Source organism: Bufo gargarizans, chromosome 11 (genome assembly GCF_014858855.1).
Source record: "Bufo gargarizans isolate SCDJY-AF-19 chromosome 11, ASM1485885v1, whole genome shotgun sequence".
Lineage (NCBI taxonomy): Eukaryota > Metazoa > Chordata > Amphibia > Anura > Bufonidae > Bufo > Bufo gargarizans.
In genome coordinates this window covers 72,537,164-72,562,436 of record NC_058090.1, presented here as the reverse complement: position 1 = coordinate 72,562,436, position 25,273 = coordinate 72,537,164, and the positions used below count along the sequence as shown (strand labels likewise).

The following is a 25,273-nucleotide window of genomic DNA, read 5'->3' as shown; positions in this document are numbered from 1 at the left end:
TAATAGTGGTTGTAATAGTAGATCCAGCAGAAGCAATACTGCATGGATCAGACATAGCAGCAAGTAGATGTGTGTGTGGCTGTGTTGGGTTAGCACTAGTAATAATGTTGACTGTGCAATAAAAATGGGAGTATGAAGATTAGTAGCAGAGAGTAGCAGCTGTGGTGGTTTCAGCAGCACACACACGGTATGGAATATGATGGTAGACAGCCATACAGTATGCAACATGATGTTAATCAGGAGGACAGTGGCAGTGGCATAATGGTGGCAGCATCAGCCACATGATATGGAACATGATGGCAAGCAGAGCGGTTAGGGAACACAGTATGCTCCATAAAAAGGCCAGAGTCCAGGTAGAATGAAAACTGGGTATACAGGGTGTTTGTCTTCTTTTGCCGATTTGAGTCAGCCTGGTGCAGCACATTAAAAAATAGCTAAATGATGTTAATACTGAACTGGCTGCTGCAGCTTCTCTTGCTGGTATGAGGTGAGTGACTTGGTGCGTGGAGGAGAGAGACCTCCTAGTCAGACATGCTGTTGGCAGGCACCTCTGCTTGCTGCAAGGTGTGTCGACAGTGTGTCCTAGTGGTAAAGGAATTTGCCCTCCTTTTTGGCAAAAGGAAAACACTCCCCATTTTGCTTTGATAGCAAGGGTCAAAAAGTATACAGTATTTATTAGATTGCTTAACGGTAAGAATAAGCCTGTCATTACGTTAGCAAGTAAGCATATGGCTTGCCATTCTTGATGGTGTTGTTCTCATCATCAGCAGCCTCAAACCCCTGCGCAAGCAACATCTCCTGCTTCTTCTCTTCCAGCTCTTCATCGTCCATGGGACTTTCTCTGTGGGGTCCTCAACAGCTACAAGGTGGCTAGCAAGATGGCGTGTAGGATGCGAGTGGTATACTGTGGCCTAATGTTTGTGTTGTGTTGTGGTGCTCCTACCTCCAGGCTGTCTTTCTTGGGGGTCAGTCTTCGTTGCAGAGACTGAGTTGGAGCGAGGAACGAAATGAAGTCCAGACGTTGTGAAGTTTAACTTTTCTTTACTTGAAATAAACTTGCAATAACAGAACGGTACTTGATATTTCTCTTTCTTGGTTCCAGCAGTATGGCCTTGACTGTATACTCTGTAATGTTATCTTTACCTTCAAGTTTTGGTTACTGGCTCAAACAGAATAGGGTGTCTTGGACCTGTTGTCCCCCTCTTAGATACAAAGTCCTATTAATATCAGGAGTGTGAAGCTCTACAAGCTGTTTTCTCAAAGCTTCAGCAGCAGGAGGGGAAAACATTTTCCTCACTGCACCATGTCTGGTGTCGTTGGACTCTCTCACTCAACTCCTCTAACTTCCTTAAAACTCCTCCATTAGAGGGAAACTGAAAAACCCATTTCTGCCCAAAGGGGGCATAATGAAATGGTTAGTTCCATTCTTTCTAAAGGAATCTGTCAGACCATATGACCCCTGCTGGAAAACCAGGTACATTACATGCAAAAACTGTTGAATAACAATATTGAGACACTAAATGAGAAGACCTTGCAGTCAATATAATGATGTGATACATTTCTAGACATAGGAACCCATATCCAGCTGACAAAATGGTAGTGCCCCACTCTGGGGTACTACACTTGTATGCAGCAGTCACCTCCACTGATGAGCAAGCGATTGTTAGGAAGGAACACTTCCTTCCCGACAATTGTCTACCCCACCGAGCAGTATAAAAGGTGTTGACATGCTGTAAGGGTAGATTGAAATGCATCATTAGAAAGCACAATGAGCTAAGTGCAGGGTTAACCCAAGAAAAAGAAGAAACAATGACAAAATTAGACCGAAGTATTTTTATTCACTTAATATGTGTCATGCTCATTGGTCAAAGGAACCCCTTAACATATCACTAGCATACAGAAAACAAACTAACAGATCCAGAGTAGGCCAAAAGGAATGTTTTTTTAAACAAATGACCAGACCCAAAGAATAGGAATAATCCTGGACAAACAACTAGGAAACAATGGCAGATGTTGAACCACTGGGGCAAGTGACCAGTTTGACTTAGGACCAAACCCTAAGGGCGTAATCCTGGCGCTCCCCTGGTTTTTATTCTTTAACCCCTATACAGGGATCTGGTCTTCACTGCAGGGGAGTAACCGGAGCAACTGCTAAATGGTCCTGGTCATTTGGCAGTTGACCTGCAAGGAACAGACACTGGTGAAAGATACAAAGGGTTCAGGCAAAACATAAAACCTGGAACACAGGCAAAAAAAGCAGGAACCTAAACAAACATGAAACATAGGATACTGTTCAGACACAGACCAAGTAACAGGAACCAAGAAAAGCCACATCATCAGGAACCCATTCGGAACTGGATACAAGGAGCATGACAGACTGTAATGACCGGCAACACGCACAGGGAGGAAAACAGGGAAAGCCCTGCCCAAGGGAGAGGGAAAGGTGGTGACCCCTAACTCACCTTGCAGCTGGCACCTGCCTGCCCTGACGTCCCTAGATGGGTTCCTCACCCGTGCGGCGATCACGTGCCTAAACCCTGGCTTTCCCTGAAATGAGCCCTAGATAGTGAACGGGCCGGTGGGATCGCTAGTCCTCACCACTGCACTAAGAGGGAAACACCAGGGAGAGGACAGACAAACACAGACAAACACAAACACCCAGGTGGACGGCAACAATTGTCCACAAAGGTCCAACAGGGATCCGGAGGGTAGCGTTCTAAGGCAACACTCAGAGAACGCAGCAACACAGCTCCAGTGGGTCAGAATAGATGTCCAGGCAGAAAGCTCTATATCTGGCAACCAGAGAAGTGTGAGAGGGGAATATAAGGAGGATTGGGAGTGCTGGACAAGGAACAGATGAGAGAAGGAGCTACGGATCCCTGAGTGAGCCAAAAGGGTTTGTAAAGCAAACCCAGAAAGCTACAATAAGGAAACTTCCCTATCTGACATAGAGCGTGCAGCCAACCGCTGCGACCTCCTGACCCCGGGTACAACGGAGTCAAGCGTGGCTCTTGACACCCTCGTGACAGTACCCCCCTCTCTACGAGGGGCCTCCGGACACTCAGGACCAGGTCTCTCAGGATGAGAGGCATGAAAAATCCGGACTAGCCTGTCGGCGTTTACCTCAGACGCAGGAACCCACATTCTTTCCTCGGGACCGTAACCTCTCCAGTGCACCAGATATTGGAGAGAGCGGCGGACCCGACGAGAATTAACAATTTTGGATATCTGAAATTCCAAACTACCATCCACGACAACAGGAGGGGGTGGCAGCGGTGACGGTTCTAGAGGTGGAACATATTTTTTGAGTAACGACTTATGAAAGACATTATGGATTTTAAAAGTCTGAGGTAACTCCAGGCGAAAAGCCACGGGGTTGATGATGGCTACAATCTTGTAAGGACCAATAAACCTAGGACCCAGTTTCCAAGAGGGAACCTTCAACTTGATATTCCTAGTAGACAACCACACACAGTCATTCACTCCTAGGTCCGGACCTGGCGACCATCTCTTATCAGCCATGCATTTGTATTTACCTCCCATATTTTTCAAGTTAGCTTGCACCTTCTGCCATACTGATGAAAGAGATGACGAAAACCGTTCCTCTTCGGGAACCCCAGAAGACCCCCCCTCTTTGAAAGTACAGAATTGGGGATGAAAACCATATGCACCAAGAAAAGGTGACTTGCCAGTGGATTCCTGACGGCGATTATTTATGGCAAACTCAGCTAACGGTAAATATGACGACCACAACTCTTGGTTTTCAGACACAAAACATCTTAGATATGTCTCCAGGTTTTGGTTGGTACGCTCAGTCTGTCCATTCGACTGAGGATGGAAAGCTGAGGAAAAGGACAAGTGAACCCCCAAACGGGAACAAAAAGCTTTCCAAAATTTAGAAATAAACTGGGTTCCCCGATCCGAAACAACATCGGAGGGGACCCCGTGAAGCTTCACGATCTCACTGACGAATACCTGAGCAAGAGTTTTAGCATTAGGTAGTGCGGGTAGCGCAATAAAGTGTGCCATTTTGCTAAACCTGTCCACTACTACCAAAATCACTGTTTTACCCGCAGACAAAGGTAAGTCAGTGATAAAATCCATAGACAGATGTGTCCATGGTCTATTGGGAATGACGAGTGGTAATAGAGACCCTGCAGGACGTGTATGTGAAACTTTTGCGCGCGCACAGGTAGAACAAGAAGACACAAAATCCAATACATCCTGACGCAACCTTGGCCACCAAAAACGACGAGACAATAGCTCTAAGGTTGCTTTACTACCCGGGTGCCCAGCAAGTGCCGAATTATGATGTTCCTTTAATAATTCGAGACGTAGGTTCAACGGTACAAACAATTTCTCTGAGGGGCAAGAGACCGGGGCGTCCCCCTGGGCCTCTAACACCTTCCCCTCCAAAACAGAGTGTACCGCAGAGACAACTACTCCTCTTTGTAGAATGGGTACCGGATCACTCACATTACCCCCTCCAGGGAAACAACGAGATAGTGCATCAGCCTTGGTATTCTTTACCCCAGGACGATAGGTAATCACAAAGTTAAACCTGGTAAAAAATAGCGACCACCTAGCCTGTCTAGGGGTGAGACGCTTAGCTGATTCGAGGTACAGCAGATTTTTGTGGTCCGTAAACACAGTGACGGGGTGGACTGCCCCCTCTAAAAAGTGACGCCACTCCTCAAACGCAAGTTTAATAGCTAACAGTTCCCTATTGCCAATATCGTAGTTCTGTTCTGCTGCAGATAGTTTTTTAGAAAAGAAAGCACAAGGACGCCATTTGCCAGGAGACGGACCCTGAGACAGCACAGCCCCCACTCCCACCTCTGATGCATCGACTTCAACAATAAAAGGCTGAGAGACATCAGGTTGGACTAGTACAGGTGCTGAGGTAAACCTCTCTTTTAGAGAGGAAAAAGCAACTTTAGCGGCGTCAGACCATTTAGAAAAATCAGTCCCCTTCCTAGTCATGTCAGTAAGGGGTTTTACGATCACCGAATAATTTTTAATGAATTTCCTATAGAAATTCGCGAAGCCCAAGAACCGTTGTAGTGCTTTGAGGTTCTCAGGAAGATCCCAATCCAAAATTGCCTGGACCTTCCTAGGATCCATACGGAAACCTGACGCAGATAAATAATAACCTAGGAATTGTATCTCCTGAACGGCAAAAACACATTTTTCAATTTTAGCATATAATTCATTCGTCCGTAGGACCTGTAGTACTTGTCTGACATGCTCCTCATGTGTTTTCAGATCAGACGAATAAATTAAGATATCATCTAGGTATATTACCACAAACCTGCCGATTAGATGACTAAAAATGTCATTAACGAAATGTTGAAAGACGGCAGGAGCATTGGTCAGGCCGAAAGGCATAACTAGATTTTCATAATGCCCCTCAGGGGTGTTAAAAGCTGTTTTTTCACTCATCCCCCTCTTTAATACGAATCAGATTGTAGGCCCCCCTAAGATCGAGTTTGGAGAACCACCTAGCACCCGCAATCTGGTTAAACAGGTCAGGAATGAGAGGAAGAGGGTATGGGTCTCGGATGGTTATCCGATTTAATTCACGAAAATCTAGGCAAGGACGCAGGCCCCCATCTTTCTTTTTAACAAAGAAAAACCCTGCAGCCACGGGTGAAGAAGAGGGTCTGATGTGTCCCTTAGCCAAACTCTCGGAGATATAATCCTTCATGGCTTGTCTCTCTGGACCTGAAAGATTATATAACCTGGTCTTGGGTAATTTTGCGCCGGGAATAAGGTTAACCGGGCAATCATAAGGACGATGAGGTGGTAACTTCTGACAACCCTTTTCAGAAAAAACGTCCTCAAAGTCCGAAACAAATGTAGGTAGGGTAGTTATGGAGGCGACTAAGCAATTGCTATTTAAGTAATTTTCTCTGCACGGCTCACTCCACTCCAATATCTCCCTGGCCTGCCAATCCACCACTGGATTGTGCGCTACCAACCAGGGAAGGCCCAGCACCACTGGAGTGGGAAGCCCCTCCAGAACATAACATGAGAGCATCTCGTTATGGTGGTCCCCTACCCGAAGGTGTAAATTATGAACGATGTGGGTGAGGTTTCTCTGAGACAGAGGAGCAGAATCTATAGCAAATATGGGAATAGGTCTCTGTAACGTACAGAGAGACAAACCCATAGTGCGGGCAAAATGGGCATCTATCAAATTTACCCCTGCTCCACTGTCTAGAAAGAAAGAAACAGTCTCTGTCTTATCACCAAAAACAATAACCGCTGGCAACACAAATTGCGATGTACGTATGGAGGAAACGTATACCCCCCGGCTGACATCCTCCACACAGCCTGGGGTTAGTAGTTTTCCAACGTTTTTTTTGTTTCTGAGGAAAGAAGGACAGACGTTAATGAAATGACCCCTCTCCCCACAAAAAAAACAACCCCCACGCCTACGGCGAACCTCAGGAGGACGGACCTGACGAGTAGTTCCTCCTAGCTGCATAGGCTCGTCTATGTCCGTACAGACTAACTGCTGCTTGGGAGGGGTTACCAATGGCACCGGTTTTTTCAACCTGTCCCTAAGGCGTCTATCTATACGGATAGAAAGGGACATAACTGCATCAAGGGAAAAGGGGGTCTCATACAATGCAAGCGCATCCTTAACCCTTTCGGATAACCCAGAGCAGAACTGACTCCTGAGAGCCGGGTCGTTCCATTGGGTATCCGTAGCCCACCTACGGAAGTCAGAGCAATACTCCTCTACCGGCCGCTCTCCCTGTAGGAGTCTCTGTAATCTTGATTCAGCCAGTGCTACTCGGTCAGGGTCGTCATATATGAGACCCAAGGCCCCGAAAAACTCATCCACTGACCGAAGAGCCTGGGAATCAGTAGGTAAAGAGAACGCCCAGGACTGCGGGTCCCCCTGCAGCAGGGAAATAACAACACCCACCCGCTGTTCTTCATTACCAGAGGAGTAAGGAAGCAGTTTAAAGTATAGTTTACAGGCCTCACGGAACGTCAAAAACTTGTCCCTTCCCACAGAAAATCTGTCAGGGAGAGGGACCTTGGGTTCCGCAACAACCTGGTTACCAGTAGCAACCGCTGGGCTTGCGGTCTGTTGTAATTGCTGCTGTTGCTGGAGGACCGACGCCTTCAATCCTGCCACCTCCAAAGACAGGCCATGAAATTGTTCGGACAGAGCAGCAATTGGATCCATACTGGATTCTAAGTAGGTAAAAAAAATTATTTTTTTTTTTTTTTTTTACCTACACAACAATAAGGGCCAGATATAATGTAATGACCGGCAACACGCACAGGGAGGAAAACAGGGAAAGCCCTGCCCTGACGTCCCTAGACGGGTTCCTCACCCGTGCGGCGATCACGTGCCTAAACCCTGGCTTTCCCTGAAATGAGCCCTAGATAGTGAACGGGCCGGTGGGATCGCTAGTCCTCACCACTGCACTAAGAGGGAAACACCAGGGAGAGGACAGACAAACACAGACAAATACAAACACCCAGGTGGACGGCAACAATTGTCCACAAAGGTCCAACAGGGATCCGGAGGGTAGCGTTCTAAGGCAACACTCAGAGAACGCAGCAACACAGCTCCAGTGGGTCAGAATTGATGTCCAGGCAGAAAGCTCTATATCTGGCAACCAGAGAAGTGTGAGAGGGGAATATAAGGAGGATTGGGAGTGCTGGACAAGGAACAGATGAGAGAAGGAGCTACGGATCCCTGAGTGAGCCAAAAGGGTTTGTAAAGCAAACCCAGAAAGCTACAATAAGGAAACTTCCCTATCTGACATAGAGCGTGCAGCCAACCGCTGCGACCTCCTGACCCCGGGTACAACGGAGTCAAGCGTGGCTCTTGACACCCTTGTGACACAGACAGGACAAACTCAGAGACATGCAGACAAAGCCTGGACCCATGTGGGTATGGAGACAGAGCATGGTGTACACAGGCAGACAACGTATAAACATGCCTGGACCCCATGTGGAACTGTGTGCCTATGGGTCACAGGTGAACATACGAAACATGGAGACATAGTAACATGTCTGGACCCCATGTGGAACTAGATGCATGGTGGTCAGACATGAACATTGAACATACAAAATATAAGACAAAGTAACACAGTACAAACTCCCAGACAGACTAGGACCTGGCGACATTGTACAAACTCCCAGACAGACTAAGACATGGATGAAATATCAGGATGATGACTCAAGTCAGGGACGAATCACAAACACTCAGGTCAGTAGAATGCGCCCTACACTCAGGATTCCTGGAGACGGACTAAATCAGGCACACTGCTCACAGGTCTAAATAACAGGGTGAATCCAATACTTGACCACCTGATATCCAGACGCACAGATCAGGGAACTATTAAGTAGTACATGCAGCTAGCCGACATGGCAACGAGTGTCACGGGGCACTGCGACAACATGTCTGCTACTAACAGGCTACTGAAGCGTTGGCGAGATATTATAGAAAACAATCCAATCAGTTTTCACATGACGAATATAAAATGAAAGCAATAATCCCCCTCTGCATGTTACAGTTTGAGGTGATTCTGTTTCTCACACTGGAATATCAGTCAATGAAATGCTAAACTATGACATAAATATATCTAAACTGCATGAAAAGTCCTGGACAGGCTGTAGGGGAGCTTCTCTTGTATGAAGAAAATGGATTTTTGCAGGACTGTACTGGAAGACAACAAGGTGTGAAAAAAAACTAGAAGGTGAGCTTTCCGAGATTTAAATACTGACATCCTATCCTCAGGATAGGTCATAAGTATTTGATCAATGGGGGTCCGACACCCAGGACCCCCCCCCCCCCCCTCCACGCGGTCAGCTGTTTGAGAAGGTTACGGTGCTCCTGTGAGTGCTGCTGCCTTCTCACAATATACCAAGCACAGTCCCTTACATTATATAGCGGCTATGCTTGATATCGTGCTCAGCCTCATCCACTTATGTGGGGCTGAGCTGCGTCTAGGCCAGGAGACAGATGAAAGGGTCGTCACTTGGCCTTGACGAGGGGTCCCGGGTGTCAGACCTCCACTGATCAGATACTAATCACCTATGGGGACTGTACCAGTTATAAGAGCATACACTGTCAGCACTTCCCCTCTATCACCAGTCATGGGGACACAGTTGGACCAGTGGGCATAGCAGGCTCGATGGTGCTCAGTGGAAAAACAGTGACGAAGTATAAGTTAAAAAAAAAACAAAAAAAAAACTGAAAGATCCACGGAACTCAACGATCTTCTAGAATTTCATTTCTTTCAGAACATAAAGTGCTTGGTGCATGGGGAAAATAGCACTGGGTGAATATCAACCGGCCAAGAGGATAGGTCATCAGTATTTAAATCTCGGGAAAACCCTTTCAATGCAGCAAATTGATTTTCTGCATTGACTTGACTTATTATACGGCAAAGCTTTTAGTCTAAGTCTTGTCGAAGGAAGAAAAACAGATCCAAATAGCATGGAACTTTTTCCGTAGCTTGCTGCTTCCTTGTACTAATATCGGTACGCCACAAATATGACATAATGCATAAAAGTAAGAGATAAATTGTGTCTGAAATTGATAGAAAAATGCTAAGATTGAAATGAGCAGTAAAGCAAAATAGAAGAGATTAAAAGTAAGTAAGGAGACAACGGTCCTCACGGCAGTGACATGAGCTTTTACTATCTCAGATCTTAATGCTATGGTGTTATCATTTATGTGTTTAATATGTCTTTGCAGAGATAAAATGATATTCAGAGCCGAACTGAAAAACAGTAAAAAACACAAAAGAGAAAACACAACATACGGAAGAAATTCTAAGAATATATGGCCTAGATTCTGTGCAGTCTGGGTAGAGTTTAGAATTTGTTCTTGTGTCAATCTCAGGGCAGCAGGAGCACTTAGAGTAACTGAAGCAAAGATGGATGGAAGGAGGATCCATGGGAACATCTTGGAGAACCTACGCTGAATGTAAATGTAGACTTTGTGGTTGATGCTCACAATCTTCAGGCAAAAATGAATGGCGAGCCATGTGGAGAAGAGCAAAGTGCAGAGTATTAGAGAAAAATAGGAAAGTTGCATATATTTTAAAATTGTATAAAAGTAGGGATGAGCGAACTCGAACTGTATAGTTCGGGTTCGTACCGAATTTTGGGGTGTCCGTGACACGGACCCGAACCCGGACATTTTCGTAAAAGTCCGGGTTCGGGTTCGGTGTTCGTCGCTTTCTTCGCGCTTTTGTGACGCTTTCTTGGCGCTTTTTGAAAGGCTGCAAAGCAGCCAATCAACAAGCGTCATACTACTTGCCCCAAGAGGCCATCACAGCCATGCCTACTATTGGCATGGCTGTGATTGGCCAGAGCACCATGTGACCCAGCCTCTATTTAAGCTGGAGTCACATAGCGCCGCCCGTCACTCTGCTCTGATTAGCGTAGGGAGAGGTTGCGGCTGCGACAGTAGGGCGAGATTAGGCAGATTAACTCCTCCAAAGGACTTGATTAACTGATCGATCTGCAGCTGTGGATCATTGAGCTGCTGATCCTCAATTGCTCACTGTTTTTAGGCTGCCCAGACCGTTTGTCAGTCACATTTTTCTGGGGTGATCGGCGGCCATTTTGTGTCTTGTGGTGCGCCAGCACAAGCTGCGACCAAGTGCATTTAACCCTCAATGGTGTGGTTGTTTTTTGGCTAAAGCCTACATCAGGGTGAAGCTGTCACACCAAGTGCATTTAACCAGCAATAGTCTGTTTATTTTTTGGCCATATACTACATCAGGGGCAAGCTGCGCCTGTCACCAAGTGCATTTAACCCTCAATGGTGCGTTTGTTTTTTGGCTAAAGCCTACATCAGGGTGAAGCTGTCACACCAAGTGCATTTAACCAGCAATACTCTGTTTATTTTTTGGCCATATACTACATCAGGGGCAAGCTGCGCCCGTCACCAAGTGCATTTAACCCTCAGTAGTGTGGTTGGTCAAGCTATCACACCAAGTGCATTTAACCAGCAATAGTCTGTTCATTTTTTGGCCATATACTAAATCAGGGGCAAGCTGCGCCCGTCACCAAGGTCATTTAACCAGCAATAGTCTGTTCATTTTTTGGCCATATACTACATCAGGGGCAAGCTGCGCCCGTCACCAAGTGCATTTAACCCTCAGTAGTGTGGTTGGTCAAGCTGTGACACCAAGTGCATTTAACCAGCAATAGTCTGTTCATTTTTTGGCCATATACTACATCAGGGGCAAGCTGCGCCCATCACCAAGTGCATTTAACCAGCAATAGTGTGGTTATTTTTTGGCCATATCCCAGTCTAATTCTGTCACTAAATCCATACTGGTCACCCAGCGCCTAAATACTAGGCCTCAAATTTATATCCCGCTAAATCTCTCGTTACCGCTGTCCTGTTGTGGCTGGGAAAGTTATTTAGTGTCCGTCAAAGCACATTTTTTGTTCTGGGTTGAAATACAATTCCCAATTTAGCAATTTAAAAATTTAGTGGTTTCTGCTATATCAGAGCTATTTGAAATCTATCCCTAAAAGGGTATATAATATTCAAGGTGCACATTGGGTCATTCAGAATAACTTCACACACACACGCTTCTGTGCATTTCCAAGTCTAATTCTGTCACTAAATCCATACCGGTCACCCAGCGCCTAAATACTAGGCCTCAAATTTATATCCCGCTGAATTTGAATACAATACATTGGGCCAAATAATATATTTGTTGTTGTGGTGAACCATAACAATGAGAAAAACATCTAGTAAGGGACGCGGACGTGGACATGGTCGTGGTGGTGTTAGTGGACCCTCTGGTGCTGGGAGAGGACGTGGCCGTTCTGCCACATCCACACGTCCTAGTGTACCAACTACCTCAGGTCCCAGTAGCCGCCAGAATTTACAGCGATATATGGTGGGGCCCAATGCCGTTCTAAGGATGGTAAGGCCTGAGCAGGTACAGGCATTAGTCAATTGGGTGGCCGACAGTGGATCCAGCACGTTCACATTATCTCCCACCCAGTCTTCTGCAGAAAGCGCACAGATGGCGCCTGAAAACCAACCCCATCAGTCTGTCACATCACCCCCATGCATACCAGGGAAACTGTCTCAGCCTCAAGTTATGCAGCAGTCTCTTATGCTGTTTGAAGACTCCGCTGGCAGGGTTTCCCAAGGGCATCCACCTAGCCCTTCCCCAGCGGTGAAAGACATAGAATGCACTGACGCACAACCACTTATGTTTCCTGATGATGAGGACATGGGAATACCACCTCAGCATGTCTCTGATGATGACGAAACACAGGTGCCAACTGCTGCGTCTTTCTGCAGTGTGCAGACTGAACAGGAGGTCAGGGATCAAGACTGGGTGGAAGACGATGCAGGGGACGATGAGGTCCTAGACCCCACATGGAATGAAGGTCGTGCCACTGACTTTCACAGTTCGGAGGAAGAGGCAGTGGTGAGACCGAGCCAACAGCGTAGCAAAAGAGGGAGCAGTGGGCAAAAGCAGAACACCCGCCGCCAAGAGACTCCGCCTGCTACTGACCGCCGCCATCTGGGACCGAGCACCCCAAAGGCAGCTTCAAGGAGTTCCCTGGCATGGCACTTCTTCAAACAATGTGCTGACGACAAGACCCGAGTGGTTTGCACGCTGTGCCATCAGAGCCTGAAGCGAGGCATTAACGTTCTGAACCTGAGCACAACCTGCATGACCAGGCACCTGCATGCAAAGCATGAACTGCAGTGGAGTAAACACCTTAAAACCAAGGAAGTCACTCAGGCTCCCCCTGCTACCTCTTCTGCTGCTGCCGCCTCGGCCTATTCTGCTGCTGCCGCCTCGGCCTCTTCCTCCGCCTCTGGAGGAACGTTGGCACCTGCCGCCCAGCAAACAGGGGATGTACCACCAACACCACCACCACCACCTCCGTCACCAAGCGTCTCAACCATGTCACACGCCAGCGTTCAGCTCTCCATCTCACAAACATTTGATAGAAAGCGTAAATTCCCACCTAGCCACCCTCGATCCCTGGCCCTGAATGCCAGCATTTCTAAACTACTGGCCTATGAAATGCTGTCATTTAGGCTGGTGGACACAGACAGCTTCAAACAGCTCATGTCGCTTGCTGTCCCACAGTATGTTGTTCCCAGCCGGCACTACTTCTCCAAGAGAGCCGTGCCTTCCCTGCACAACCAAGTATCCGATAAAATCAAGTGTGCACTGCGCAACGCCATCTGTAGCAAGGTCCACCTAACCACAGATACGTGGACCAGTAAGCACGGCCAGGGACGCTATATCTCCCTAACTGCACACTGGGTAAATGTAGTGGCAGCTGGGCCCCAGGCGGAGAGCTGTTTGGCGCACGTCCTTCCGCCGCCAAGGATCGCAGGGCAACATTCTTTGCCTCCTGTTGCCACCTCCTCCTTCTCGGCTTCCTCCTCCTCTTCTTCCACCTGCTCATCCAGTCAGCCACACACCTTCACCACCAACTTCAGCACAGCCCGGGGTAAACGTCAGCAGGCCATTCTGAAACTCATATGTTTGGGGGACAGGCCCCACACCGCACAGGAGTTGTGGCGGGGTATTGAACAACAGACCGACGAGTGGTTGCTGCCGGTGAGCCTCAAGCCCGGCCTGGTGGTGTGTGATAATGGGCGAAATCTCGTTGCAGCTCTGGGACTAGCCAATTTGACGCACATCCCTTGCTTGGCGCATGTGCTGAATTTGGTGGTGCAGAAGTTCATTCACAACTACCCCGACATGTCAGAGCTGCTGCATAAAGTGCGGGCCGTCTGTTCGCGCTTCCGGCGTTCACATCCTGCTGCTGCTCGCCTGTCTGCGCTACAGCGTAACTTCGGCCTTCCCGCTCACCGCCTCATATGCGACGTGCCCACCAGGTGGAACTCCACCTTGCACATGCTGGACAGACTGTGCGAGCAGCAGCAGGCCATAGTGGAGTTTCAGCTGCAGCACGCACGGGTCAGTCGCACTACAGAACAGCACCACTTCACCACCAATGACTGGGCCTCCATGCGAGACCTGTGTGCCCTGTTGCGCTGTTTCGAGTACTCCACCAACATGGCCAGTGGCGATGACACCGTTATCAGCGTTACAATACCACTTCTATGTCTCCTTGAGAAAACACTTAGGGCGATGATGGAAGAGGAGGTGGCCCAGGAGGAGGAGGAGGAGGAGGAAGAGGGGTCATTTTTAGCACTTTCAGGCCAGTCTCTTCGAAGTGACTCAGAGGGAGGTTTTTGGCAACAGCAGAGGCCAGGTACAAATGTGGGCAGCCAGGGCCCACTACTGGAGGACGAGGAGGACGAGGATGAGGAGGAGGTGGAGGAGGATGAGGATGAAGCATGGTCACAGCGGGGTGGCACCCAACGCAGCTCGGGTCCATCACTGGTGCGTGGCTGGGGGGAAAGGCAGGACGATGACGATACGCCTCCCACAGAGGACAGCTTGTCCTTACCCCTGGGCAGCCTGGCACACATGAGCGACTACATGCTGCAGTGCCTGCGCAACGACAGCAGAGTTGCCCACATTTTAACCTGTGCGGACTACTGGGTTGCCACCCTGCTGGATCCACGCTACAAAGACAATGTGCCCACCTTACTTCCTGCACTGGAGCGTGATAGGAAGATGCGCGAGTACAAGCGCACGTTGGTAGACGCGCTACTGAGAGCATTCCCAAATGTCACAGGGGAACAAGTGGAAGCCCAAGGCCAAGGCAGAGGAGGAGCAAGAGGTCGCCAAGGCAGCTGTGTCACGGCCAGCTCCTCTGAGGGCAGGGTTAGCATGGCAGAGATGTGTAAAACTTTTGTCAACACGCCACAGCTAACTGCACCACCACCTGATACGCAACGTGTTAGCAGGAGGCAACATTTCACTAACATGGTGGAACAGTACGTGTGCACACCAATCCACGTACTGACTGATGGTTCGGCCCCATTCAACTTCTGGGTCTCTAAATTGTCCACGTGGCCAGAGCTAGCCTTTTATGCCTTGGAGGTGCTGGCCTGCCCGGCAGCCAGCGTTTTGTCTGAACGTGTATTCAGCACGGCAGGGGGCGTCATTACAGACAAACGCAGCCGCCTGTCTACAGCCAATGTGGACAAGCTGACGTTCATAAAAATGAACCAGGCATGGATCCCACAGGACCTGTCCGTCCCTTGTCGAGATTAGACATTAACTACCTCCCCATAACCATATATTATTGGACTCCAGGGCACTTCCTCATTCAATCCTATTTTTATTTTCATTTTACCATTATATTGCGAGGCTACCCAAAGTTGAATGAACCTCTCCTCTGCCTGTGTGCTAGGCCTAAATATATGCCAATGGACTGTTGCAGTGGTGGCTGACATGAAGCCTGATTCTCTGCTATGACATGCAGACTAATTCTCTGCTGACATGAAGCCAGATTGTCTGTTACGGGACCTCTCTCCTCTGCCTGGGTGCTGGGCCTAAATTTATGACAATGGACTGTTGCAGTGGTGGCTGACGTGAAGCCTGATTCTCTGCTATGACATGCAGACTGATTCTCTGCTGACATGAAGCCAGATTGTCTGTTACGGGACCTCTCTGCTCTGCCTGTGTGCTAGGCCTAAATATATGCCAATGGACTGTTGCAGTGGTGGGTGACGTGAAGCCTCATTCTCTGCTATGACATGCAGACTGATTCTCTGCTGACATGAAGCCAGATCGTCTGTTACGGGACCTCTCTGCTCTGCCTGTGTGCTAGGCCTAAATATATGCCAATGGACTGTTGCAGTGGTGGGTGACGTGAAGCCTCATTCTCTGCTATGACATGCAGACTGATTCTCTGCTGTCATGAAGCCAGATTGTCTGTTACGGGACCTCTCTGCTCTGCCTGTGTGCTAGGCCTAAATATATGCCAATGGACTGTTGCAGTGGTGGGTGACGTGAAGCCTCATTCTCTGCTATGACATGCAGACTGATTCTCTGCTGACATGAAGCCAGATTGTCTGTTACGGGACCTCTCTCCTCTGCCTGTGTGCTAGGCCTAAATATATGCCAATGGACTGTTGCAGTGGTGGCTGACGTGAAGCCTCATTCTCTGCTATGACATGCAGACTAATTCTCTGCTGACATGAAGCCAGATTGTCTGTTACGGGACCTCTCTCCTCTGCCTGGGTGCTGGGCCTAAATTTATGACAATGGACTGTTGCAGTGGTGGCTGACGTGAAGCCTGATTCTCTGCTATGACATGCAGACTGATTCTCTGCTGACATGAAGCCAGATCCTCTGTTACGGGACCTCTCTCCTCTGCCTGTGTGTGTGCTGGGCCTAAATATATGCCAATGGACTGTTGCAGTGGTGGCTGACGTGAAGCCTCATTCTCTGCTATGACATGCAGACTGATTCTCTGCTGACATAAAGCCAGATTCTCTGTTACGGGACCTCTCTCCTCTGCCTGTGTGTGTGCTGGGCCTAAATATATGCCAATGGACTGTTGCAGTGGTGGCTGACGTGAAGCCTCATTCTCTGCTATGACATGCAGACTGATTCTCTGCTGACATGAAGCCAGATTCTCTGTTACGGGACCTCTCTCCTCTGCCTGTGTGTGTGCTGGGCCTAAATATATGCCAATGGACTGTTGCAGTGGTGGCTGACGTGAAGCCTCATTCTCTGCTATGACATGCAGACTAATTCTCTGCTGACATGAAGACAGATTCTCTGTTACGGGACCTCCCTCCTCTGCCTGGGTGCTGGGCCTAAATATATGCCAATGGACTGTTGCAGTGGTGGCTGACGTGAAGCCTCATTCTCTGCTATGACATGCAGACTAATTCTCTGCTGACATGAAGACAGATTCTCTGTTACGGGACCTCTCTCCTCTGCCTGGGTGCCGGGGCCTAAATATCTGAGAATGGACTGTTCCAGTGGTGGGTGACGGGAAGCCAGATTCTCTGCTATGGAACCTCTCTCCAATTGATTTTGGTTAATTTTTATTTATTTAATTTTTATTTTAATTCATTTCCCTATCCACATTTGTTTGCAGGGGATTTACCTACATGTTGCTGCCTTTTGCAGCCCTCTAGCTCTTTCCTGGGCTGTTTTACAGCCTTTTTAGTGCCGAAAAGTTTGGGTCCCCATTGACTTCAATGGGGTTCGGGTTCGGGACGAAGTTCGGATCGGGTTCGGATCCCGAACCCGAACATTTCCGGGATGTTCGGCCGAACTTCTCGAACCCGAACATCCAGGTGTTCGCTCAACTCTATATAAAAGTCATATACGAATTCCATGCTGCGGAAGATTGTATGTTGCAGCCTGTGAACAAGGATACATAGAGTAATCCCAGAGATGAGTTGATCACTTATATCCAGCCTTTTGTTCTTCATCCAGTCCAGAATATTGACAACTAATATGAACGTGCATCCAGGGAATGTTATCAGTAGAGAAATTAAATTTATAACCAATCGAGTGAACAAAATTGTTGTCATATTGGTATCAATATTGCAAAATTGTAGAGAAGGCAAGAAGTAGCTCGATGAGCAAACGTTTCTGGTCTGCACAAACCTCTCTGAGACAGAATATACTGTGTCTCTGAGATGCAAATGATATCTCCATTGGATATATGAAAGGCAAATATTTTTCCAAGGTTGGATAGTTTGATTGGAATTTGAATGCTGAACGCCATTATTGTGCCAAAGAACAGGAATATAGTGTTCATATTAGAACATCCTCAGATGTCCTCGTCAGATATCATAATAAGTTTGAGGTAGTCAGAGTCAGTTATTAGAGTCAGGTGGAGTAACTTTTTAAATTCTTTATTTATACAGGCAGTGCTCAAGAAAAAAAAAAAAGTGCCCAGGCTCTTGAAAAGTTCTTATGGAAAATTATAAAATAAAAATAAAAAGAGTACACCATTAACATTGTAGTGATAAGCGAACACGGATCGCCACGTTCAGGACCGTATCGGACATTTTGGTGTCTGTGTACTGAATCCAAACTCAGATTTTGAAATAAAGCTTGTAGAAAGTCTGCAGTGCAGCCAATCAACAAGCGTTTAAGCTGTGGGCATTCGGAAGCTTTCACAGTTAGTGATAGAAGAACATCGGCCGGGATCAATTGTTTGCGAATCGCGTGTTCGCGGCGGGCCCCATTTACTTTAATGGCAGGCGAACCTGAAAAAACCTTCAGGTCATATTTGCAGCCAGCAAACAAACAATTACACAAATAGTCCCACAACATAGAAAGTGATATGCCGGAGGGGGATCATTGGCAAAAACTCCCACAATTTTTTTTTAATCAGGGGCCATTTTCATGTGTCAAAGGCAGGCATGTCCAAAGTGCGGCCCTCCAGCTCTTGCAAAACTACAACTCCCAGCATGCCTGGATAGCTTACAGCTATTAGGGCATGCTGGGAGTTGTAGTTTTGCAACAGCTGGAGGGCTGCTCTTTGGACATGCCTGGTCAAAGGGAAACTCTAAAAAATGTGCCCTGCTGGAGCCTAGAAAGCTTTTATTTCCTATCAGTTTGATGAATAGTGATGAGCTGGAGGTGCCATATTCGATTTCGCGATATTTCGCGAATATTCGATTGAATATTCGTGATATATTCGTCGAAATCGAATATTCGTAATTTTTTCCAATTATCGCGAATAATATGCGATTTAATTAATCGCGTATTGCAATTTTTCTTTTATAGTATAAGGCAACGTCCCTATGACTATTTGACTATGGCTAGGCTAATATGTGTATTTTACGAAATTTTGTACTATTGCTCTAACTTCGTCTTTTAAAATATTACGAATATTCTAAAAGACGAAGTTAGAGCAATATTACGAAATTTCTTAAAATACACATATAGATTGTAATTTAGCTAATATAGTGCCATAATCTTTATTTTTTCTCTAATTTTTTTTGCCTCTTCTGAACTTAAGTTTTGTTAAAGATGTACACTATAAAAAAAAATACTATAGCAGTATATTAGCTAAATTACAATCTATGTGTATTTTACGAAATTTCATAATATTGCTCTAACTTCGTCTTTTAGACTATTCGTAATATTGCTCTAACTTCATCTTTTAGAATTTTTAAAAATAAATAGAATAATTATAATACCTGATAATTATTATAATTATTCTATTTATTTTTAACAAAAGCTAAGTAATATAATCGCATAGCGAATTAAACTTAGCTGTCTCTATAGTCAACTTTCCTATATGATTGCTAGAATTCGAGAGGTTGATGAATAGGTAGCTAAAACGAAGATGGAGAATATCTTCGTTTTGTGGAATAGACGAATACATTCGTTATCTTCGTTTTGTGGAATATGACGAATACATTCGTCATATTCGCAAATTCTACCAAGCCATTGAAGCCAACCATAGTAAACCAGGTCCAAGTTGAAATCGCAATGCGATTAATATAACTCGAAATAATCGCATGGCGATTTCAACTTAGCACTGCTATATTCCATATTAGGCTAGAATTAACGAATATGGAATATAGCAGTGCTTAAGTTGAAATCGCGATTCGATTATTATAACTTGAATTAATCGAATTGCGATTTCAACGTGGACCTGGTTTAGTTGAGACCCAGCAGCAGAATCAAGTTGAAATCGCAATGCGAGTAATATAACTCGAAGTAATCGCATGGCGATTTCAACTTAGTACTGCTATATTCCATATTCGTTAATTCTAGCCTAATATGTTATTATAACTTGAATTAATCGAATTGCGATTTCAACGTAATTCTCAAATCCGACAGTACATTCTAGTATATGGAGACGTTCCCATGGTGATGGGGACGCTTCATGAGCACGGAAGTCGGCAGAAGCGGCAACGGGCACTGACTGGAGCATTGAAAAAAAAAAAAAAGAATATTCGATTTCGCGAATATATAGCTCTATATTCTAAATATTCGCGAAATCTCGAAATCGCAATATTCGAGAAAAAAAAAATCGCAATTCGAATATTCGCGCTCAACACTATTGATGAATGAGGAGGTACATTAGGCGGTCACAGGATAAATATGTAACTGTCGGCCAGTATAGGTGTCACCATCAGTGTGGGGGAAAAACTCAAACACAGGATGTAAGGGGAACAGTAACTGGGCCTGGAAACTAGGGATGAAACAGGTCACCTCCTAACCAACCCTAATCCGGGCCCCAGCGACGTATAAATATGAATAGATCTTGAATGTAGGAATATTTATATGCTGTATACCTAGGCCCTTATATCCCTATAAGAGGCCCTGGAATGAGGTTAGGACCAGAGACAATCCATTCCTCCCCAGATGGACGAATGGAAGTCTCTGTCTCTGGCCCAGATACTAACAGAGAATATAACAAACAAAACAATAAGCACAGACAAGACTTATCTGAAAGTAGAAAACTGGCAACTTCAGAAGCACCACAGAGTACAACCGACCAGCTAGTTAGAAGGCAGGAATAAAATCTATAAACCGCACCTCGAAGAGTGAAAAGCTGCTACTTATGGGAAAGGTACGGTAGTTTACCAACAAACACCTGAAGCAAGGGGTGCGGCATTCACCAAAACACAGATACAACAAGATCCACAGTGAACTTGTCAATTTAACCCACGAGTTGCCAGTCTCTCAGATCTCGTGGTATCTGCCATGGGAATGTCTGTGACAGTACCCCCCTTCTACGGGTGACCTTCGGGCACCCAGGACCAACCTTACCCTGGTGAGATCTATGAAAGGCATTCATTAAACAATTGGCATTAACGTCAGATGCCGTCACCCACTTCCTCTCCTCCGGTCCATAACCTCTCCAGTGGACAAAATATTGAAGGGATCCATGGAGAACTCGTGAGTCAACTATTTTTGCCATCTCGAATTCCAAATTACCGTCCACCATGACTGGAGCGGCAGGCAAGGAAGATGGCTGTAAAGGTTCCACATATTTTTTCAACAAAGACCTATGGAACGCATTATGAATTTTCAGGGCCTGAGGAAGCTCAAGATGAAAAGCTACAGGATTAATAATGGCCGTGATCTTATATAGGCCTATAAACCTTGGACCCACCTTCCATGAAGGTGCCTTCAACTTTAAGGGATTCTGTCATCAGATTTAACCCCTCTAACCTAAACATATGCTCATGTCCAGACTAATAAGAATCTTAAGCTGGCCTTATTAAACCTCACTGTGGCTCTATTTGCCCCAAAAACTTTTTTATAACCTGTCAATCACTTACTTAAGGTGCCTAAGGGTAGGTCCGTTAATACAGGTTGCCTTCCCTGTCTTCAGCGCCGCCTCCGCAATCCTCCCCGTCCCTCTGCCAGATCCCGCGCCTGCGCACTAGGCTCAGCCTGATGCGCCCGTGCAGACTCCTGGCAGCGTCTTTGTTGAGCGAAGTACGCATGCGCCAGCCTAGCCTACGCAACCCTAGCCACCAGAATCTACAATATATTAGGTTGGCAGTGAACCTACTCCCAGGATGTTCTGTAAGAACCGTACAATGATGTTCCTCCAACACCTTGTGACACAATTCCGGTGGCACACGGTTTCGCAGAGGGACATGAGTTTGGTATGTCTCCCTGAGCCTCGAACACCGTCACCTCAAGGTCAGGGTAGAGGGCGGATATCACCACCCCTTTAGACAGTATGGGACTCGGGTTTTCAAAATAACCACCTGCAGGGAAACTACGTGACAAGGCGTCCGCCTTGACATTTTTAATCCCAGGACGATAGGTGACAGTGAAATTGAATCTGGTGAAAAACAGGGCCCATCTGGCTTGTCTTGGATTCAGTCGTTTCGCCGACTCCAGATAAGACAGATTTTTGTGATCACTAAATACTGTGATCGGATGAAGCTCCTATTTCAACCAATGATGCCATTCCTCAAAAGCCAATTTAATGGCCAGCAACTCTGTTACCCACATCATAATTTCTCTCAGTGGGGGGGTAGTTTTTTTGAGAAAAATGCACATGGTCGCCATTTACCAGGTGATTGTTCCTGTGACAAAACTGCTCCTACCCCCACCTTGGATGCGTCCACTTCCACCATAAATGGTTGTGACACATCTGGCTGCACCAATACGGAAGCAGAAGAGAAGCATTACTTAATCGCAGAAAAGGCGTGTAACGCCGAATAAGACCATACAGAGACATTTGTCCCTTTCTCAGTCATGTCCTTTAGGGGTATTACTATTGTCAAATAATTCTTAATACATTTTCGGTAATAGTTTGTGAATCCTAAAAACTGCATAAGAGCCTTCAGATTTTCGGGTCGAGCCCAGTCCAATACAGAACAGACTTTCTCAGGATCCATTCAAAAAACCCGAAGATGACAGCAGGTAGCCCAAGAACTGCACATCGTGTACCGCAAAAACACATTTACCTAATTTTGCAAACAAATTAATTATCCCTTAGAATCTGTAAAACCTGTCTAACATGATTCTGATGTGTTTCCTTGTCAGGAGAATAAATAAGAATGTCATCCAAATACACGATCACACCCCCCCCCCCCCCACCAACCTCAGGAGTATTAAAAGCAGTCTTCCATTCATCCCCTTCCTTGATCCTAACGAGATTATATGTCCCCCTTAAATCCAACTTGGAGAACACCTTGGCATCTGGAATCAAAAGGAAGAGGATAAGGATCACAGATAGTAATATCTGAGTTCATGAAAATCCAGACATGGCCGAAGACCTCCATTTTATTTTTATTTTTATTTTTAGACAAAAAAAGAACCCTGCAGCCATTGGAGACTTGGAAGGTCTTATGTGCACTTTCTTCAAACTCTCAGCAATATGCTCTCTCATGGCCTGCCTTTCAGGTTCAGAAAGATTATACAACCTAGATTTAGGCAATCTAGCCCCAGAAATAAGATTGACAGGGCAATCATATTCCCGATGGGAAGGTAAATCCTGACATCCACTCTCAGAAAACACATTGGCAAACGGTTATAAAAAAGAGGGTACAGCCTTAGAGACTACAGAATCTGCCTAGCTTGCCAATCGATAGTAGGATTATGCTTTGCAAGCCACAGTAAACCCAGAACCAGGTGCAGGGAGACCTTCCACGACAAAAAACTAGATGACTTCTGATGAAAGTCACCCACTCTTATTCTGATATCATGCAAAACTTGCGACAAGCACCTCTGAGTAAGAGGGGCAGAATCAATAGCAAATATAGGATTTTTTTTTAAATATACTTGGTGGTAATCCTACATGCGGACAAACTGAACATCAATCAGGTTCACCCCGTCCCCGCTGTCGATAAATACTTCAATTTCCACAGATTTTGACTCTAGGGCCACCTCGGCAGTCAGGAGAAATCAAGGACTAACAGCAAAGGACAAATGCACATTCTCTGACTTATCACTCACACCTCCGTTAGTCAGATGGGATTTAGATGACCCCTTTTGTTTCTCTTTTTGCTGCTGAATGCTTGGACATATATTGACAAAATGTCCCCTTTGACCACAGAAAAAAAAAAATAAAAATCCGTGCTTGCGACTCCTACTTTTGCGAGCAGATCCCAGAATCGCTCCCCTAATTGCATGGATTCATCCTCAGGTATAAGCTCAGGAGTCTCTTCACCCAAAGAGTCAAAGGAATACGGTACGTTATGTAATAGAACATCCTGAGAAAGTGAGCCCTTAGATCTCTCTATCAGGCGTCTATCAATATGTACAGACAAAGACATAGCGGCTTCCAAAGACTCAAGATTCTCATGAAAGGCCAAAGCGTCCTTTAGCCTCTCAGATAATCCATGACAAAACTGGCTATGGAGAGCTGGATCGATCCTGTCACGGATGTAGTAGGGGAGAACACCAAAAGACAAATTAAGAAGGAAGGGAAAAGACACTAGGCCTCACCGCTAGGGAAGGAACATGGTCACCACCTCTAAAACCCTGTTCCTGGCCCTAACTCCTATCTGTATGGGCACCTCTCGATGGTAGAGATACCCATACACGGAAACCTAGGAAACCCTGGTGACCCTCAGATGCCCTGAAGATAATGACAGGCCAGAGACCACCTGTTCCTTCCCTGGGGAAGGAACTAGAGTCTCACTGAGGCCTAGTAAACAACCGGGGGAAGGGGGGATACAAAACACGACAAGCAGAACACTTAACTTCAGAGGATGAAGGATGAACAGGACTTCAACATGAACCACACTCCAGCTCTTCCAAGACCAAATGAAGCTATCCCAAGCAAAGAGTGATGGGAAAAGTCAGGCTAAATAGGGCGAGGTAAAGGTCACATGATCCACACCTGAACAGGAGGTGTGGACATACCAACACACAGGCAAAGTGAAATCAAAAGAGGCTGTCAGATCACTAATGCGTAGATAATCTTTCAGACCTTCTGGGACCTGTCACAGATGTGAGTATCCTCTGTATCTTTATGGACAATGGTTCGGAAACCACTGTGCCAACTATCCGGTTTAAACCTATATATTCTGAATGTATGTGTGTGAGGTCTGAGCAATCAGATATTAGCCAGCTAAGCTTTTGCATACTTCTCCCCGACAAGCGTCCCCGTCACCCTGGGAACGACTGGGTTAGAACATACCATCGGATCTGAGTTTTCACGATCGCAGGGAAACTCAGATCCGATGGTATATTCTAACCCACAGGCGTTCCCATTGTGACGGGGACGCTTGTCGGGGAGGAGTATGCCAAAGTGGAATAACAGTACACATTTAAAAAAAATATATATTCGAAATAACGAATATATTCGCTATAACATGTTATATACGCTATAACAGTCGTCATATTCTAAAACAAGAATATATAGCGAATATTTGTAAAATACACAGACTGCAATTTAGCTAATATAGTGCTATAGAATTAGTTTTTAATAGTGTACATTTTTTCAAAATCTGAAGTTCAGAAGAGAGAAAAATTTGACTATAAAAAAATTATAGCACTACAGACGTGGACAAAATTGTTGGTACCCTTTGGTCAATGAAAGAAAAAGTCACAATGGTCACAGAAATAACTTTAATCTGACAAAAGTAATAATAAATTAAAATTCTATAAATGTTAACCAATGAAAGTCAGACATTGTTTTTCAACCATGCTTCAACAGAATTATGTAAAAAAATAAACTCATGAAACAGGCATGGACAAAAATGATGGTACCCCTAACTTAATATTTTGTTGCGCAACCTTTTGAGGCAATCACTGCAATCAAACGCTTCCTGTAACTGTCAATGAGACATCTGCACCTCTCAGCAGGTATTTTGGCCCACTCCTCATGAGCAAACTGCTCCAGTTGTGTCCGGTTTGAAGGGTGCCTTTTCCAGACTGCATGTTTCAGCTCCTTCCAAAGATGCTCA

General features: G+C 46.0%; 1 protein-coding gene across 1 annotated transcript; it reads right to left on the bottom strand.

Moving 5' to 3' along the window:
- Positions 1-9,433: 9,433 nt before the first annotated feature.
- Positions 9,434-17,455, bottom strand: LOC122921296 (taste receptor type 2 member 7-like). Its single transcript, XM_044271275.1, has 2 exons — positions 17,249-17,455; positions 9,434-10,045 (listed from the first exon to the last, which is right to left on the bottom strand). Exons 1-2 carry the CDS (start codon positions 17,453-17,455, stop codon positions 9,434-9,436), a joined length of 819 nt encoding a protein of 272 aa, XP_044127210.1.
- Positions 17,456-25,273: the final 7,818 nt, after the last annotated feature.